Source organism: Macrobrachium nipponense, chromosome 35 (assembly GCF_015104395.2).
Source record: "Macrobrachium nipponense isolate FS-2020 chromosome 35, ASM1510439v2, whole genome shotgun sequence".
Classification (NCBI taxonomy): domain Eukaryota; kingdom Metazoa; phylum Arthropoda; class Malacostraca; order Decapoda; family Palaemonidae; genus Macrobrachium; species Macrobrachium nipponense.
This window is the reverse complement of record NC_061096.1, coordinates 52159197-52179146: the sequence shown is the minus strand read 5'-3', so window position 1 is coordinate 52179146 and position 19950 is coordinate 52159197. Positions and strand designations below refer to the sequence as shown.

At 47.9% G+C, this 19950-nt stretch overlaps 1 protein-coding gene across 1 annotated transcript in view; it reads right to left on the bottom strand.

The window, feature by feature from the left end:
* LOC135208344 (uncharacterized) overlaps positions 1-19950 on the bottom strand; it is a 96812-nt gene that overhangs the window by 61286 nt on the left and 15576 nt on the right. Inside the window, exons 2-3 of the mRNA XM_064240446.1 lie at positions 2547-2596; positions 2267-2325 (exon numbers count right to left, since the gene is read on the bottom strand). Of these exons, the coding sequence (XP_064096516.1) occupies positions 2267-2325; positions 2547-2596 (109 nt within the window). The remainder of the gene's footprint in view (positions 1-2266; positions 2326-2546; positions 2597-19950) is intronic.

Sequence of the window (19950 nt, the reverse complement as noted above, 5' to 3'; positions counted from 1 at the left end):
CCTTCTTCAAAATGTTTCCATCATTTCCAACTCCAAAATAAACCTCAAGTTTCGTCTATCCTCTCCTCTGCATGAAAGTGATGAGCGAAAAAAAAAGATTTAATCAAGCACCCTTGCTTGATTTTTTTTTTCAAGCGTAGACATATTCTCAAAAAAAAAAAAAAAAAACCATGAAAACTCACACTTGAGGCGCGCGTTCCAGTAGCAAATGCAATACGTATTTAAGTGTTAGGTTTGGAGTGAAGGCAATGTTACGTACGTAGGTTACATGTGCAGTTCGGTAGCGAATGCAATCTTTAAGCTTTGTTAAGCTTTCCGGTAAAGAAGAAGTTAGTCATAGTTTATATCAGAGAAGCCACTATGCCATATTAAGTGCGTAGTAATCAAGAAATTAAGAAGAATCTTTTATGTCGTACTGTAATTCGTTAATGTTTACGTGTAAGATTTGGTAGTGAAACCAGTTACATACGTAACATGTTCGGTTTGGTAGCAACGCAATCTAAGCTTTTTAAGCGTGCCGGTAAAGAAGAGGTTAGCCTTAGGTTAACTCAGAATCCGCTACGATATACATTAATTATAGAAATTAAGTAGATTCTTTTATGTCTACTGTAAAAATACGTCATTGTTTACGTGTGAGATTTGGTAGTGAAACCACTGTCACATACGTAACGTGTGCCGTTCGGTAGTGAACGCAATCTTAATCTTTGTTAAGCTTGCTGGTAAAGAGGAGGTTAGCCTTAGCTTAATCAGAGAAGCCGCTATGGTATAGAATAATTATAGAAATTAAGACGATTATTTTATGTCTACTGTAAAAAGACGTCAATGTTTACGTATGAGGTCTGGTAGTGACACAGTTTACATATGCAACGCGTGCGCGGTAACGAACGCAATCTGTATGCTTCGTTTATAAGCGTCCTCGTAAAAAAAAAAAAAAGGTTAGCTTGATATTAAACTCAAGAGATGCTGGTACGTAATGGTATAGTAATTAAAGACATTAAGAAGATTCTTTTACTTGTGCGTACGTATATATGTACCATGCAGTACCATAATAATTGTCAAAGTCCAATAAGCTTGAAACTAGTCCTGATATTGGACAATTTGCCGTAAAAGACGCACCTTTTTTAATAAGGACATTTATGAAACAAAATCGTTAGTATCATAACATTACATTTACTGAAAGATAATTTTCAAGCAATTTTGTATACAGTATTGCAGTCGACTACGTAAAAGATTTACCATAAATTAATATCGAATGTAAATGTTTCTAGGCTTATAGCGAGATATGGTTTCTTTACTACCATAGTCCCGATATAAACCACCAGGGCTGTGCTATGGTTTGTTTACATCCTTAAATGCCGACTTACTGTAGGCAAATTTTTGCAAGTTTTTGATAAATATAGATTGGTTTTTTAATTTTAATAGTATTAATTTACTGTAATAATTAGACTTGCTTTTCAATGTTTTTATTATGTTAGCAACACGTTTTATGCCTACCCACTACACTACGTTCTACTTACTATTTACCTAGGTAGCCTATGGAGCTTGGTCAACAATCAGTTGGACACAGGCTAGTTTTCTTTTATACTGTATATTACACAATTAAAATTATAAATATACGTTTAACATGATATTTATTTAACTTTTAACTTATTTAGTTGTAATTTACATGTAATGTATTGTATAAAAAGGCAAGGTTAGGTAATAACTGATGGTCAAGAACGGATTAATCCATTTTCAGTTATTTCTTATGGGAAAACTTGATTCAGTTCTCGAAATAATCGAATTTCGACGCTCCTTCTGGAACGAATTATCGTCGATAACTGAGGCTCTACTGTACTAACAATTGGCATCCCTGATATGGCCTACACTGAAAGCAATTCCTTATGTAAAAGACCGGGGGTTGGTATATCGTGTAGGAACAACTGAATATTCAGCTGTCTTTTCAGTTAATTTACTGTGAAGCAGCAAATCAACCACTTAAAAACAATTAAGACTAAATAAACATGTTTAATTTTCCTAAACAGAATCTCAACTTATCTTCCAAAATATACATAATAGTCTGCGGGGGAATCTTCCCTAACAGGTTTGCAATTCATACGAACACTGCATAAGTCTTATGTTTCATCACTTAGTTAAGGAATGATTTGCCTTACATATATTTTATTCAATTGCTTTAATGAAAACTACAGCAAAAACTTTTTTTTGCACAAGTGAAAATAAACTTGAGAAAATATAATTTAGAATAATATGTGGGTCTCAACCTTACCATCAATTCTAAGTGTGCCATTACTCCAGCAATTTTTCTTCTCTACAGCCCCCTTAAACCTGTAAAGTTAAATGCAGAAGTTACCACTATCAAGCATAACTAACATTATATGCATATGTCTACTTTTAAGGAGCATGATGCAAACAGTAGTTATAAGGACTTATGGGAATATAGATATATACATAGATATTGAATATAGAGTTACAGGACAAAGCTAATGCATATAGGAAATTAAAAAAATGACCAATGCCACAAAAATGAGTGAAATTATTGCACTAACCTGTGTGACTTCTTCACATTTCTTGATTTCACCTGAAACTCCTTTCTATCCTGTGGATAGAAACAAAAACCTACTTTAGGTATTTTGATAGTTTATTTTGAAAATTAAATTTAGATAGGCAATTATGTTATTGTTATAATACAATAAAGTTTGTTCATACTTACCTGGCAGATATATATACGTATAGCTGTATTCTCTGAAGTCCGACAGAATTTCAAAATTCGCGGCACAAGCAGTGGGCGGCCAGGTGGTAGTACCCATTCCCGCCGCTGGGAGGCGGATATCAGGAACCATTCCCATTTTCTATTCATATTTTATAGTGCCACTGTCTCCTGAGGGGAGGTGGGTGGGCACTTAATTATATATATCTGCCAGGTAAGTATGAACAAACTTTATTGTATTATAACAATAACATTTTGTTCATGAAAATGATATTGTTAGAATACAATAAAGTTTTGTACATACTTACCCGGCAGATATATACTTAGCTTATGTCTCTGACGTCCGACAGAAATTCGAATTTCGCGGCACATGCTGTAGGTAGGTCAGGTGATCTACCCCCCTGCCGCTGGGTGGCAGGAATAGGAACCATTCCCGTTCTAGAACCAGATTTTCTCTTCCACCTGTCTCCTGAGGGGAGGCTGGGTGGGCCATTCATCGTATATATCTGCCGGGTAAGTATGTACAAAACTTTATTGTATTCTAACAATATCATTTTGTACATGCAACTTCCCCGGCAGATATATACTTAGCTGATTGACACCCTTGGTGGTGGGTAACGAGACGAACTATTTAAACTGAATAGACAGGTAAACAACATACGTTGTAGGTATAAAAAAAATAAAAATAAAACCTTGGTTTCCGTTACTTGTTCAGACGGAAGATTCCATGGCTAATGCCTAGGAATCTGCTTCGCCTCAAGAGCCTCAGCGAGGATGTGACCTATGGCTAAGAGTTCTTGTGGGTATGTCGATGGGGTCTTATCCATTTACTCGACAGAGCCTCTTACATGACATATGCCTATGCCTAGTGGCATAATTAAGGAGGGCACAACACCGATCCCGATCACCTGATCCTAACACGAGGGTTAGTGCTTAAGTTGAAAAGAGTTATCCCCAAACTCCTTTCAAACAACCCAAAGAAAAAACACGACGTTAAATAAAAATTTAACTCACTAGTTTAAGGATCAGTATCGGCTCCCTATCCCAGCAATGTATCCGCAGGACACGTATCAACCAAGAGAGAAGGATCTCTCGTAGGTTATCTTGACATCCTTCGGATATGGGAAGTCAACACAGAGTTGCATCTCCCGTATGTGACAGCTAATATGTCCTTTATGACATATTGTTAAGGAAAGAACAAGAATTCAGAAAAGCTCGCACTTCATGCGCTTTTAATTCTCAGCTGTTTGAAGGAATCATCAATGCACTTGTCAAGTGCTTAGGAGATCACATTGTCTCAAAGAAGGCCAGGGCATTCTTTGATATAGATTCTCTTCTGGGTGAAGCCTGGAGCCTGGCTAGCGCTTCGTGCCTGGCAGGCGCCTAGCGCCTGTCTAGCGCCTCGCACCTGGCTGGAGCCTTGTGCCTGAATGGCGCCTAGAGCCTGGCTGGAGCCTCGCGCCTGGCTGGCGCCTCGCGCCTGGCTGGCGCCTGATTGGCTCCTCTCTCCTGGCTAGCGCCTCGCGCCTGGCTGGAGCCTTGTGTGGTCTGGCTGGCGCCTTGCGCCATGGAGCTTGGCAGAAGACTTCATGATTACTGGTCTATGAGTCTGCATGCCTCAAGAGTTTCAGCGAGGTAGGGACCTATGACTGACAAACCCTTCTGGATCATGTCAATGGGGGCTAGCCCGCTTACACGACAGAGCCTTCTCGGATCGTGCCAATGGGGGCTGACCCACTTACATGGCAGAGCCTTACCTGTATCATATCAATGGGACTAGCCCTCTTACATGACAGAGCTTTAGGTTTCTCTTTACTGGAAGGAGCCTTGCGCCTGGATGGATCCTCAATCCTGACTGGAGCCTAGCCTTGAAGGAGCCTGGCACCTGGATGGCGCCTGGCTGGCTTCTAGAGCCTGGCTGGCTCCTAGAGCCTGGCTGGCGCCTCGCGCCTGGCTTGGCTCCTCCACACTTGCTGGAGCTTCGAGCTTGGAAGAGTCTCTAGGCTGTCTGGCGATGTCCACATCGGACACTCTTATATCTGTCCGATTTGTTCGCCTCTAGCGCATTTGCGCCAGGTTTGGAGGCCCGCTACCTTCTCAGTATCCGACCATGACGAGTTCCTTGGAACTGTCCGCCTCTGGCGTTTTTCGCCTGTATTGCATTTTGGCGCCTGGCTGGCGCTACATTGTCCGAGAGTCCTGAACAACCACATAGTCTATCAGGAGACTGGAGAAGGGTGGAAGAAATTCTTCCCCTTTGATCTTTTGCCCCTGGCAAGGGGAGGTGATTGTAGTCAGCTACATGCCAGTAGACGACAGGATATCTAACAATACGAGAGAGAAGAGTCTTCCTCCGAGGAGGATCCTTCGTGAATACTTCCTTTGCTAACGAGATCCTTTCTTACATGTTGATGAGGTTCCTCGTTGCAGAATCTTTTCCCTAATCCTTGCCCGAAGGAAGGGAAGGAGTCTGGAAGTCGAAGGAGACTCCGAGCTGAAATTGGGCGGAACCCTGATTTCTAGCTCTTATTGTATCCTTCTGAATACCTTCTGGGAAGCATTTCGAACCCTCATACGCACCCCGAAGACTCTGTAGGCAAAACGTTTAAAAACCATACTCTTCTTCTGTAGATGAAAAAGTAAGTACCCTGCCTGGGCAACGAAACTTCTATCTGAAAGCGTTGCGTCAGGAATAGAGGGTTTTAGTTCTTTTGCCAGACATACTATGCTGGCAAGAACCCATTGCCGAGTCTCCATTGAATCTGATGCAAGATTCCAATGCACAAAAAATTCACTTGTCTTCTTGGTCGTTTTAGGGCTAGAGAAACAAAGAATTCCTTCATAAACTTTCTCAAAGAAGTTTGATGAGGAGCAGTTCTATTTGTCGGAACACGGAATCTGTGGCCACAAAAAGATCCCATTCGAAGTACATGATATCCTACTCTTTGTTGTAATTGCGGTATCGTATAAGATCCCGAAGATCTTAATCTTCTGTTATCTCTAATTCCCCTTGTAGAGACAGAGTATAGCCTTTGTGAAGAAAGAACCTCGCTATGTGGTTCACAGAGGTATCGGAAGAGGACAGTTTCCTCATTCCATCTAGCACGATCTGCAGCAATTCTATGTCTTAGCCATGACTATTGTCATTTACCTTGAAAAATCCTCTCATTCATGTCCACTTCTGGGTCAGTCTGCACGCGGAAATACTCAGAGTGGAGAGGTTTTTCAGGTCTATTTATAATAAGATTCTGATAGAATATCCAGATACTCTTGGAAAAAGCCTTACGAAAACATGCTGTGAGAAGAACGTGACTTCTGTGAATCCAACTTCTCTAAGGCCAAAATGAGGCATTCATCCTCTCTTCCTTTGACGCCCATTTATCTTAATATCTGTTAAGAATTTATAACTAGGGGAAAAAAGACTAAAATTTATTCCCCTTCTTTAAATTAAAGATGTCGTATATTGCTACCTCTCTTGGTTCGAGGAAAAGGAAGCAGTCTATAGGAAGCCTGTTCGTCTTCTACCTTGCGAAGAGATCTATGAAGAAGACTTTCCGCAGGTTCTCAAAACTCTTTTCAATAAATGTTAGACATACGTTAACAGTTATTATTTCGATCGAGAAGGTTCTCACGACATGCAAAATCTTGCATCGAACCTTTAAGGATCGTTACGTTCCGTGTCTGTTCCCAAATAGGTTCTCTTTTGTTAACGCGAACAAGGGGCTGAAAAAAGAGATTCTCGGATGTCTTTGCGATATGAGAGAGTCGTGGAATTGGCCTAAGTGATTAAAATAAATCATTTCATCATTCCTTGTAAGCGACCCCTTTCCGATTAAATGAGTAACGAAATCAGGAACGAATCTTGCCGTTACCGAGCCTCCGAGAGGCTACTGGTTTGTTTGTTTGTTTGTATGGTGTTTTTCTTTAACGTGACTTCCAGAACGAACGTCGAGAGTGAACTTCTATCACCAGAAATCCACATCTCTCACTCCTCAATGGAATGGCCGAGAAACGAACCCGCGACCACCGAGGTGAGAAGCAAACACCAAACCAACCACTACTGGACTCTTAGGTTAATAAATCGCTAAAACGAGAAAATATCTTGGCTGGCGCTTCTGGCGCAATTTGCGCCAGGCTGGCGCTTCTGACGCTTTGCGCCAGGCTGGCGCTTCCTTCTAGTTCTTTTAAGGTTATGTGCCAGAACATCTGTGCCCTTATGGTACCCGACATCCTTCACGTGTTAATTCCGTTCTTAGTAGGAAAAAACTTTTATATGCGTAGTATAGTCCATTCAGGGAAACAACTTCTGCCACTAAGAGAATATTTCCCATCCGACTCACCCATCTTCTCTTGAGCAATATCCGATTCTAAAAAGGTTTGTGTGCGTTTCTCGAAAGGATGAGAGAATTATATTATATCGTGCTCTGCCGTATTAGAATCCTTTATAATACTGTCACATTGTGGTAAACAGCATTAATCTAGGAAACCTTTGTAAGGATACTAGGAATTCTGTAGTTAACCTCGGTATGTGCATAAGACTTGACCATACCGTAGTCTTAAAGTGAATTCTCTTCTACTACATTCATCTTCTCACTAAGCATGTACTCCTAATAAGCCATGCGTTTTCGTAAAGCCATGAGAGCATCATATAATATAGAGTTCCGCTGCGTTAAAGAATCCTTTAATAATGTTACCTAACGGTAAACAGCATTGAAATTTTGTTGTAATATCTTTCTTATTGAAAGCTTCTTAGCAAAAACAGGGCAAGACATATTATTTTAATTTGAGTGTTATATGATACTTTGCTTAACTATCCCCTCAATCCGAGATTGTAGGGGAGAGACACGGTTAGTTATTCCATCCCGCAGGAGAGAGACATGTAACCAACCACTCATGACCGACACCTACATGTTACTGCGTTGGTCGACTCTCTAAGGCGCGATAGCAGTCTCCGTTAGCCGTCTGGCCTTACTCTTCTAGAGTTGCCAGCTACTCCATTAAATAAAGGAATCTTATTTAATTATAATCGAACTTCAGGAAGTTCTTATTCATGCATATTTAAGCGAAACAAGACTTCGATAAATCTAGAAGCTAAGTAGGTGTTGTCTTAACAATCCCTTTAAGCGTAGTCCTTCCTAGGGAAATTCCTGGAAGGATACTGGTAATTGAGTTGCTCTGCAAAGAAGTAACTACGGTATGTGTGATTTTGCCGTACGTATTCTCATACAGCAGAGAGACTACTACCTTCTTTCCCATGCCGAGGCAGATAGAGAAAGGAAAAATTTTACTGTCTTCGTTCTTTTCGTTAATAGAATGATAGAAAGAGTATATATATCTCCTTAAGGAAGGAAGTTAATCCAGGAAACTCTCTAAATCTTCGTGATTTCCTCATAAATCGCGGAAGAGACAGAATTCCTGTTCATCTGTAGGGTTTACGGAAGGAAGTAGATATTTCCTATCCGCCATCATACCCAAACGTCGATGAGGTTCTTATAAGAAAAACTCCCAAAGCTCTTGCCTCTTCATAACGAGGGAAGAGCATGAATGAAGGAGAGAGTCCGCATTGAGAGGAACTGCCAAACACAGGAGTCTTCTGAATAATGAAAAAATGGCTTCTCTTAGTATCAGAATCCTTCTGACAAACGCGACGGCGTTGCTCAAGTTAAAAACTCAAAGAGGAGCCTCGCGGACTGACCCTCTCTCTCATAAGAAGATTTGGAATATTCTGGCGCCTGGCTCCTTGCGCCTAGCGCCTGGATAGTTCCGCGCGCCTGGAAATGTTCCGCACGCTAGAAAGGAGACTCGCCCCTGGAAACGTTCGCTTGCGTGTAAAGGTCCCGTGCGCCCTGATAGTTCCGAGCGCCTACTAGACCCCTTTTAGAAAGAGCCTCTTGCCCGGAAACGTTCAATGGAAGGATCGTTCTGATTGCCACTGTACTATAAGGCTCCTTGCTCTAGCCGTCTGTTTTTCTGGCGCAATTTGCGCCCAGGCTTGGCGCTCGTCTGAAGGCGCCTTGCGCCAAGAAAAATTTTCTAGAACGCGGCTCGCGCTCAGTTGCTAGAACGCGGCTCGCGCTCAGTTGCTAGAACGCGGCTCGCGCTCAGTTGCTAGAACGCGGCTCGCATTTGGTTGTAGGAACGCGGCTCGCGCTAGTCTGTTTTCTGGAACGCGGCTCGCTGCTGGCTGTTGGAACGTGGCTCACGCTGGCTTGCTGGAACGCGGCATCCTAAGTTCCTGGCTGGCTCTTGCTCAGTGTTCTCTTAGTTTTCAGAGAACGCGCTAGATCATCAAAACATATACATTCTTCGTCTTTTCGGATGTAAGTTGAAGAGACGCACTTTTTTAAGGATGCCCTTTCAATGGCTATCCTTGGCAGTCTGGGACGCTCTACAGAACCTGCCGAGGGGACGCCTGACCGGTGGGGATTCTCTGAAACCCCCTTACGGCTTTCGACATTCCTTCTCCCCTGGGCTTGGGAGCTTGAAAGAGGTCTAGGCCTGGGAGCGAGACAGAGCCGATCAGACGCACCCTCCACTGCAATGGGGAACACTAGTAATCACTTCTTACCTTTCAATAGCTCGCATTTTGAGCCACAATCCTTGTCTTCAAATTGCAATTATGAATTTGAAGTTTCTGCGAAGTAAGAAGGTGATGAGGATGCAACACTACTAGTACTGTTAATACTCTAATTGCTCGTTAGTACGAGTTTCCAAAAAACTTTTAAAAGAAACGTATCTAGTTACATGCTTTACTGACTCCCTAAAGTAGGAAGTCAGTATATTTCCTCAATCAATTCTAACACTTATTACATGTATTAATGAATAAATATTAATATTTCCCTTTCTTGCAAACTATGTGAGTGTCTACCGAAAATTTCGGTAGTTACACGTCATATATTCTTCGAAATTTTCGAAGCCAAATTCATTAAAAAGTTAATAAAAGCGTATGCCGAACCAAAGACCCAGTACTTCCCTGCAAAAGACAGCCCAGAAGATCGATGGCGATGAAAAACGAAAATCAAGTCAGGAGGTAGCAACAACATATGTTGACACTACCGCGACAGAGAAAATCTGGTTCTAGAACGGGAATGGTTCCTATTCCTGCCACCCAGCGGCAGGGGGGTAGATCACCTGACCTACCTACAGCGTGTGCCGCGAAATTCGAATTTCTGTCGGACGTCAGAGACATAAGCTAAGTATATATCTGCCGGGGAAGTTGCATGTACAAAACTTACCTGTCAGATATATATATAGCTGAATCCCACCTTTGGAGGGTGGAAAGAGACAGAATAGGATTTTAGGAAACAAATCTATGTAGATGATAGACATCTTGTTTCCCTACCTTTTAGCATAGCTGAGTTCGTGATTACTGTTACCAAAGTCTGCTTCTGCTTTACTAGAGTTGCCAGCGAGGTAGAGACCTGTAATGCTGGTGCGCTCTAGATGATCTGTCAACGGGGGCGTGACCACAATGTGACTAGACCATATGTCCATACTTCTGAGGCCAACGAAGGTAAAACCACCACCTGACCTAACCTATCAAAGTTAGTTCCATAACTTCTAGGCTAAAGAAAGGGAACGCGCCTCAAGCGACCGACCCTTCAAAGTTAAAAGCACACCTATCCCTTTTCTATAGGATAGGATTCGTGCTGCTTCCTGCCCCCAATAATATATCTACGGATATGTATGGTCCTAGCGACTTGCAGATCTCATATGACGTCTTCACATCCCGCCGGGAGTGTGAAGCGAACACAGAGTTGCTTCGCTAAAAACGTGGCACTCAGGATGTTACTGAGTGTCATGCTCTGTTGAAATGCTTTCGAGGCCGCGCCCTCACCTCTTGAGCATTCAGTTTAAAAAATCTCAAATCTTTCTGCAAACATAATGAATGAGACTGTTTAAAAGAACTCCTTAACTATAACGCCAGGGTGTTCTTGGACATGGGCAAGTCTGGTCTTTTTACGGAACACCGCAGATTGTCCGAATGACCTCGACTTCCTTTAGTTTTATCAAGATAAAACTTGAGAGCCCCGACATGGCACAGGACTCTCTGTGGCTCTTGCCTGATAATTTGTGCCATTCCCTTGATCTCCAGCCCTCTGGGCCAAGGGTTAGATGGGTATTCGTACTTAGCACGAAAGGAAGCCTTAGAGGGCCACCGCATTATGTTTTCTAAAGCCAAAACCTCTGATGATGGCTAAAACCTCACTAACCCTCTTTGCCGTAGCTAGAGTGGTTAGAAAATTAGCCTTTCTGGACATGTGTATAAGTTTACAGAAAGAAAAAGTCGAAATGCTGACATCCGGAACTTCAGACCACGTCTAAGTTCCATGACAGCTTCGATCTAGACAATTTCAAGATTTCCACAGACCTCAAAGATCGTGAAGGGCTTTATTGTTTGACAGATCCGAATCTCTGAGCCTAGAGGCCGTCAACAACATATTTCCGTCTTCTACAATAGTTGCGGACTGTTTTTGGAGGGTGGGATAGCTTATCCCATACTTCAGACGGAAAGGGAAGACGGTAAGTAATACACAGAGTTCAAGGTGGAGGAACAGTCTTTCTTCCTACACTATCCCCAGAAACGGTCCAGTCCAATGGTTACACTGCAAAATAGGCAGCACTGCTATGTCTTGGAAATGGGACTTTGCCATTAACTTGAAGATCCTCTCGCTTCTCTACAATCTGAGCGCATTCAGACTCAGAGCGGAGAGGTTTTAGGGACCTCTCGAAGCGAGGCTGTTAGAGTAGACCGATTCTCTCGGGAAGGGTCCTTGGAAAGTGCACTCTGAAGGACGTGGCCTCTGTGCATCCAGCCTCTCAAAGACCAACCTGGAGCGATCAGCGTCTTTGTCGCTCCCTCTGATGCCAGCAATTAATTATATTCCTACCCTAAGCTTTGAATAGGGGAAAAGAGACTAACCAACTATCCCCATTCCATACTATAGGATGGCGTCTATTGCTACTGCTCTCGGATCGAGAATAAGGGAGCAACGTAGAAGCTTCTTCTTCGTCTTCACTATTGCGAAGAATCTACGAAAGTACGACCGCAGAGTCTCTACAACTCTCGACTCACTTCTAAACGAGGATTACTCAGTTTGGAAGTTGCTGTTGTCGATCGAGAAGATCCGCACAGACGTGTACTCGTGTAACAAACCTCTTGAGGATCATTACGTTCTATGCTTATGCCCATAACCATCTCTCTCCTCTTGAGACATGAGAGAGCTGTGGAATTATCTAAGATGATTTTGACCACTCGGCCAAAACTCACTCTTTTAGGAACTGGAGAGCCAACCAAATTGCTCCCAATTCTTTTTAGACTATGTGCCAGGACATCTGTACCTCTGTCTAGATGCCTGGCACCCTCTCGCTATCACCTAAGGTGGTCGTCAACGCATTGAGAGATGTTAGAATTATTTCTAGATTTTTTATGTTATTTCAGTTCTCCGTTAGGAAAAACTGTAGAGGTCTGAATTGCAGTCTATTCAGGGAAACAAGCTTCTCCAGAGAGGAAATGGTCCCCAGCAGACTCATCCATTCCCTCACAAAGCATGCTTCCTTCCCTAAAATGACAATTTGTCCAAAATTGCATTTTTCCTAACTATACAAACCTGAGGTCCTTTTACAATAGGAAGGTTACTAGTGGCAGCTGGATAGGTCGTAAGCTTTCGAACAAGGGGTTCGGTAGTTAACTGCTTGTCCGACAGGCGCGCGCGCGCGACTGGGAGGTAAACAATCACTTTTGCTTTTGGCCCAAGCAAAAAACTGCAGTGAGGGGTGGCATGAGGTGGGACTATGTGTAAAAGGACCTCAGGTTTGTATAGTTAGGAAAAATGCAATTTTGGACAAATTGTCATTTGTTCCGACACGGCATACAAACCTTCGGTCCTTTTACAATAGGAAGACTCGCTTCTTGGTGGGAGGAATCTGAGTCTTTTGTGAACAGACTGGTGTTCGCCCAACCTTGGAATGCCTCCCTGGTCGTAAGAGCGAGGGAGGGATCCAAGCCTCTGTCCGATTGATCGGGGTGTGCACCGCAGGATCAATGGTCAGACCTCTGGACCAAAGTACCAGCAATGTAAGAACTTGTTCCTGTACAGGAGCAAATATAAAGTCATGGATTCTCTTGTTGGCATCCACTTCCCCCCCCTTGTAGGAGGAAGTGGTGGATATTCTGCTTCTATCCCTTGTGAAAGGGATAGAATGGGGCTCTGTCATATAGCTCACCTGCATCTCATCCTCATCCAGCGTAGTGACGACCGTGACCCTCTGCCCACAGGTAGAGGAGGAGGAAAAGATGGGAAGAGAAGCCAGTCACTCACTCATTCACACATCCATCCGCACAGTCACACCAGGACTCGATGCTGTTCAGCCTGCGAGGGTCTGGGTTATCTACACAACTTGTTGAGCAGCCACCAAGGGTCCCAAGGAAAAGGTATCCAAGGACCTGTGGGCAATATCCCGAAGGTAGAAGGAGGTGAAGGTAGTCTGGTTAGACCAGACACCTGCCTTCAGGACCTACGCCACGGATAAGTTCTTACGAAACGCCAACGAGGGGCCAATACTTGACTTCGTGAGCTCTCGGACGGGACGTACGGATGTCGTCACTACCATCAGCCTCATACGCCCTCCAGATGACCCCACGCAGCCAGAACGAAAGAGTGTTCTTGGATACTTCTTTCTTGGTTACCCCGGTGCTAACGAAGAGGCGTCGACACTCAGGCCTGAGGTGCCGAGTTCTCTTCAGATAGTGCCATAGCGCCCTCACAGGACAAAGCAGCATCTCATCCGCATCATTATCGGTGAAGTCCATTAGGGAGGGAATCGTGAAAGACTCGAACCTGTCGTCAGGGACCGAAGGTTTCTGAGTCTTCGCAACGAAGTTCAGGACGAAATCGAGCGTCACAGATCCCCATCCCCTGGAGTGTCGTACATCGAAGGAAAGACCATGAAGTTCCCCTACTCTCTTCGCCGATGCCAGGGCCAGCAAGATGAGGGTCTTGAGGGTCAGATCCCTGTCTGACGACTCTCGGAGTGGCTCAAAGGGTCTTCGAGTCAAACTCCTAAGGACGAGAGTCACATCCCACGCAGGGGGCCTGAGTTCCCTGGGTGGGCAAGACCTTTCGAAGCTCCTCATGAGCAAGGAGATCTCGAACGAGTTCGAGATGTCCAATCCCCTCAGTTTCAGGACTAGTGCCAGGGCGGCTCTATATCCTTTGACTGTGGGGACTGAGAGGAGCTTCTCTCGGCGAAGAAAAACGAGGAAATCCGCTACCTACTGAAGAGTGGCTCTGAGAGGAGATATACCCCGTCTACGACACCAACCACAGAAGACGGCCCACCTCCCCTGGTACACAGCTGCAGAGGACTGACGGACGTTTCCAGCCATCTCTGTTGCTGCGCTACGAGAAAAGCCTCTCGTTCGCAAGAGATGGTGGATAACAGCCAGCCGTGAAGACGAAGGGACTGGACTGTTTGGTGGTACCGCTCTACGTGTGGCTGGACGAGAAGGTTGTGCCAAGGGGGAATCTCTCTCGGTTCTCCTGCGAAAGAAGCCAGCAGGTCCGGATACCAAATGGCCTGGGGCCATTTGGGAGCCACCAGGATCATCCTGAGATTCGGGGTGACCAGTGCTCGACTGATCACCTTGCGAATCAGGCTGAACGGGGGAAAGGCGTAAGCGAAGAGGTTGTCCCACAGGTGTTGAAGAGCGTCCTCTGCAGCTGCCCATGGGTCCAGCACGGCTGAAAAGAAAACCTGAAGTTTTCTGTGTGCCGGGGGGTGGCGAACAGATCCACGACTGGTCGCCCCACAGGTCGAAGAGCCTTTCCGCCACGTCCTGGTGTAGAGACCATTCGGTCCCTATCACCTGATCCTGACAGCTGAGCTTGTCTGCTACTACATTCCTCTTCCCTGGAATGTAGCGTGCCGACAGCTCTATTGAGTGAGCCTCGGCCCACTCGTGCACCTGCCGAGTCAACTGGTACAACAGGAGAGACACTAGGCCCCCCTGTTTGTTGACGTAAGCCACCACCGTGGTGTTGTCGCACATCAACACCACTGAGTGTCCCATCAAGCAGTCCTGAAACTCTTGGAGCGCGAGAAACGCTGCCTTGAGTTCCAGTACATTGATGTGAAGGTGCTTGTCGTGCTCGTCCCACACTCCTGAAGTCAGCAACTCCTCCAGGTGTGCGCCCCACCCCTCGGTCGATGCGTCTGAGAACAGCTGCATCTCTGGGGGGGGAGTGCACAGAGGCACTCCCTTAAGAGGTTCCTGTCGTCCAGCCACCAGGCTAGGTCCTGCCTTACCTCCGGTGTCAGCGACACTGGAAAGCTCGGGGGATCCGTTGCCTGTGACCAACTCTCCTTTAGTCTCCACTGAAGAGACCGCAGGTGAAGACGCCCGTGAGGGACTAACTTCTCGAGTGACGACAGGTGTCCGATCACGACTTGCCATCGCTGACTGCCTGTTCCCTGCCGAGACAGGGACTGGCCCATCTGCCTCCCTGAATCTGCTGATCCGCGAGTCTACGGGGAAGACTCGCCCTGCTACCGTGTCGATCAGCATACCCAGGTACTTCATTCTCTGCTTGGGCTTGAGATCGGACTTCTCGAAGTTCACAACGTTACCCAGATCGCAACAGAACTCGAGTAGTCGATCCCTGTCCTGCAGCAACTGCGAGCGGGAGCTCGCCAGGACTAACCAATCGTCGATATACCTCATCAGAACGTATCCCGTGCGAATGGGCCCAACAGACACCAGAGTGAACACTCGTGTGAACACCTGTGGGGCGGTTGAGAGCCGAAGCAAAGTGCCCCCCCTGAATTGGTACACCGTCCCGTCGAGGATGAAGCAGAGGTACTTTCTGGAGACTGATGATGGGTATTTGGAAATACGCATCCTTCAAGTCCACTGAAAGCATGAAATCGTTCTCCCTGATGGAGTCGAGCACTGAACGTGCCGTCTCCATCGTGAACCGGGTCTGGCGAACAAACCGGTTCAGGGGAGAGAGATCTATCACCGGGCGCCAGCCCCCCGTAGACTTTTCCACCAGGAAAAGACGACTGTAGAAGCCCGGTGACTGATCCGTGACGATCTCTACAGCTCGTTTGCTTAGCATGGTCTTGATCTCCTGTCTCAATGCTACGTCCTTCGAAGATCCTGGAACGTACTACTGCTGTTGGACCGGGTTGGAGGTGTGGGGTGGCCGAGATTCGAAGGGTAATAGATATCCCTCCCGAAGGACATCTACTATCCAGGTCTCGGCGCCGTAGCGCTGCCAAGTTGCCCAATGGCTGGCCAGGCACCCCCCCACCCCCACTTCCTGGCAGTAGGTGAGGGGGTGGTAACGCCGTCCCTAGCGTTTCCCCCCTTTCTTCGACTTCTTCCCAGAGCCTCCTCGCGAGAAGGAGGGCTGGGAGGAGGGCTGGTTACGGCCTCCCTTTGCAGAGACGAAGAAGACAGAGTCTTTCCCACGTGGCTTCGACGCGACTACCGTCTTAGCCACCGTGGAAGCGCTAGCCAAGCCTCTTTGGCTTGGCCGACAGTTCGAGGCTGCCCAGAAGCCTTCGAAACTGCCTGGTGTACCAGACGGTCACTGTCATCAGTGCACCGTCTGTCCACCGCAGCGTCCACCATCTCTCCTGGGAAGAGAGATGGGGAACTCCGTAACGGTCCATTGCGAAGTCCCAATGCCGCTTCACGCCCAGCCGCCCTGGATACTCGAGTAAGGACAGCGTCCCTACGTCAGAGAACCAGGTTGGCCCACAGGTTTACCATCTGGTGGGCTAGGAAGGAGATGGCTCTTCCCCCAGACTGGCAAAGCCTCCTGAAGGCCGAGTCTTCTTCGGGAGAAATTCCCCCGGAGTTGGCTGCGACCTTAGACACCATGAGGGACCACAGGTCTATCCAGGAGACGGCCTGGAAAGCTGCCATGGCAATGGATTCCAGACCGAGTGCCTCTTGCTGCGAGAACCATAGGTTCTCTGACAGGAGCTGCTGCAGAGACACACCCGGCGTTAGCCTGGCTAACTCCGGGTTCACCTGTTTGGGCGGCATCGGGACTTCAGACGGCACGTAGAAACGCCGCTGTCGCAGTAGAGGAGGCGGAAGCAGCTTGCTCGACCTGCCAGACTTGAGAGAGCCGTCTTGTCCGGAGACAAGAGACTCTACCTAGTCCAGCACTGAGTCGGCAAGCTCCGATCGCAGCAATCCCACCGTCGGTCTGGGTTCCCTCTTCGGGCCCCAGAACAACTCGAGCCGGGACGTGGGCTCGGAAGGTGGGAGCGGCGATCCTTCCCCGAGGTCGTTGTGCTGACGGATCAGCGCAATTACCTCGGCAAAGTTCCTCTGGATCTCCGGAGTGACTGCATCCTGAGGAGTAGGACCATCCAGTCCCTCGAACAGGAGCAGCTCCCAAGACCCTCCCCCCTCGAGGGGGGGAACAGCGACAGACCCCTCTCGGTCTCCTCCAGCCACTTGCGCATACGTCCTGGCCGGTCCAAGAACCGTGCCTGGCACGTAAGGCGTCGTGGTGGGATCATGAGGGGCGCACTCCTCACGATCACTCCTCAATACCTCGCTCCTCCCGGTGTAACCCGAGGAAGTTGAAGGTACGGAAGAGGCAGACCTGACGCTCCCCCCTCGCTCGCTGGCAGAACCAGCAGGCTTGGAGGGCTGCAGGCGATCGCCAACCCGCGGTGGCGATCGAGCTGCAGGCCTGGTCGAGCCGTCTCGCTGTGGAGAACGGCTGGACTGAGCACAGCGGCCCCGATCTCGAGTGTCAGAAGAGCTGGTGCTGGTTGCCGTACCCGATCGCTCTCTGTGAGAGCGACGGTCAGGCGACCTGCAGGCTCCACTGTCACGGTGAGACCGGTGCTTGTCCTCACGGCACGTCACGTCGCTGGTACCAGCCACACCTCTTCCCAGCCTCAGCCCGTGGCCGGTCGTGGACCGTCACGTCAGCCCGGGTAGCCAGCTGGTCGCCGCGAGAGCGAGAGCTGGTCTGGTGAGAGTCGCATGAGCGGCTGTCACCAGTCTTCCGCTCCGTGCCGTGAACCTGACGCTGAGCTGGCTCAGAGGTCTGGTTCCTGGCTGCACGGTCGCTGGTGGGCGACCGTACACTCGGTACCTCCCGCGAACGAGAGGCCGAGACGGATCCTGCTGCCGTGGCAGAACCACTGACAGCAGGCGAGGAGGTGCCAGTGTTAGCCGACACCCCTCTGGTCCCCGTAGTCTTCTTCCTTGCGGAAGAAGAGACGGGCCCTGCTCCCGAAGGAGCAGGATGACCAGCGGAAGAACCCCCCCGTCTCACCGGAGCGAGACGGGCCCTTAGAAGTTCCCGAAGGAGACTTCTTAGGGGGGGAGGAGGCAACCTTCTTCTTAGTCTGTGAAGCCTTAGAAGATGAAGGGGGAGAGGCGGCAGAAGAAGACGACGACGACGACGACGAAGAAGACGACGACGACACCTTCCTCCTCTTCCTCTTCTTCTTCGTCAGCTTCCTCAGGACCGATGTCAAATCAGTCATCCAGGGCGGAGCCGGGGCTGCTGTTGCCGAAGCAACAGGGCCCGACGCACCTGTCCGAACAGATCGACATCGGGAGCAGCGGCGCCACGAACAGGAACGACATCAGCAGGTGCAGGCATCACAGGAACAGCAGGAACGGAGACGGAAGGAACGGCAGCGGTGGTCGGCAACATCACGTCACTCATCAGCGGCTGGGCAGGTACGGCAGGCTGTACAGGCAGACCAGGTGGACGGACCAGCGGCACCGACATCCTAGGCACCGGCGGGAGGTCCAGGGGCGAGCTCTTCGGGCACACGAAGTCCGGTCGAGGCAGCAAGGCAAACCCAGGCGGCGGCGGCATCACACTCCCCCGTGGTACGGCGATCGGCCCCTGCACCGATGAAGTTGGTGTTACAGACACCGCGTGCGGGGAATACACCAGATGAGGGGGTGAAGCATAGCCAGGGGTCGACAGGGTCGTGGTAGTGGTGGTCACCGTGGCATGCGTGACCGCAACAGAGCCAGCTAGATGGTAGAGCAGCCCCTGGACACTCGGCACTCCCTGCAAACCCAACGATGCCCACACCTGTCCAAGGTCGTCCTTCGCAGCAACAGCACCTGAGGAAGCAAAGGTCGGGTGATTAGCAGGAGCCTCTACCCGTCCGTGCGATGTAGACGAACGGATAGAGGACCCAGAGTACAACTCAACGTCAGGGTACCTAGCGCCCTCCTCCACACTCGACAGATCGGGTGAGGAGAAGGACCTGGAAACCCCCCCCCGCAGGTGAAGGCGCCAAACGTGGGAGCTGAGCAGGGGGCAGGAAAGAAGACGAAGTGTCCGTAACCAAAGGAGTCGCAGGAGAGCTCTCCGACGACTCCTTTGTCTGCCTTCGTTTCTTCCTACCCTCGTACAAGCCCCACTGCGCCTCCGACCAAGACATACAAACATCACAGGGCTCGGCACGGGTACACTTACGCCCCCGACACTGAGCACACAAAATACTATGGGGATCAATCTCTGGGAACAAGCGGAATTTTCCGCATTTACGCCCTTCGGTACCCGAGCACAATCTCCGGAGAGTAGCGGGGCGTGGAGAATCCATAATCGATCAACTTTTCACTTGCAATAATGAAAAATAAAGAAATTATTGTACTTACAATGATTCACACAAAGAGAAAACACAACCATACAACCAAGAAAGCAAACGACGAGAAGCGGGCAGAGAGCGTAGAACACACACGTCCACTCGCTGTGAGGCCGAAAGCAAAAGTGATTGTTTACCTCCCAGTCGCGCGCGCTCGCCTGTCGGACAAGCAGTTAACTACCGAACCCCTTGTTTGAAAGCTTAGGACCTATCCAGCTGCCGCTAGTAACCTTCCTATTGTAAAAGGACCGAAGGTTTGTATGCCGTGTCAGAACAAAAGGCTGCGCTGCATAAACAGGAGAGCATTATATAGTGATATGCCGCGGTAGACTCGTACAGAACTCTATTACAGTGCGGTAAACCGCATTGAACAGGTCTAAGAGATATCTCTGTTGAAACTTTCTAAGTAAACGGAAGGCATGTTCATTCATGATTACTAGAAATCCTCTCAACCCGAGGCTAAAAACCATGATTATAGGGCAGAGATACGGCTAGTCAGCCATTCCCGCAGGGGAGAGAGACATAACCGACCGCGCATGTCAGAGAGCTAGCCGGTACTGCGTTAATCACAGTAACAGCAGCCTTCATTC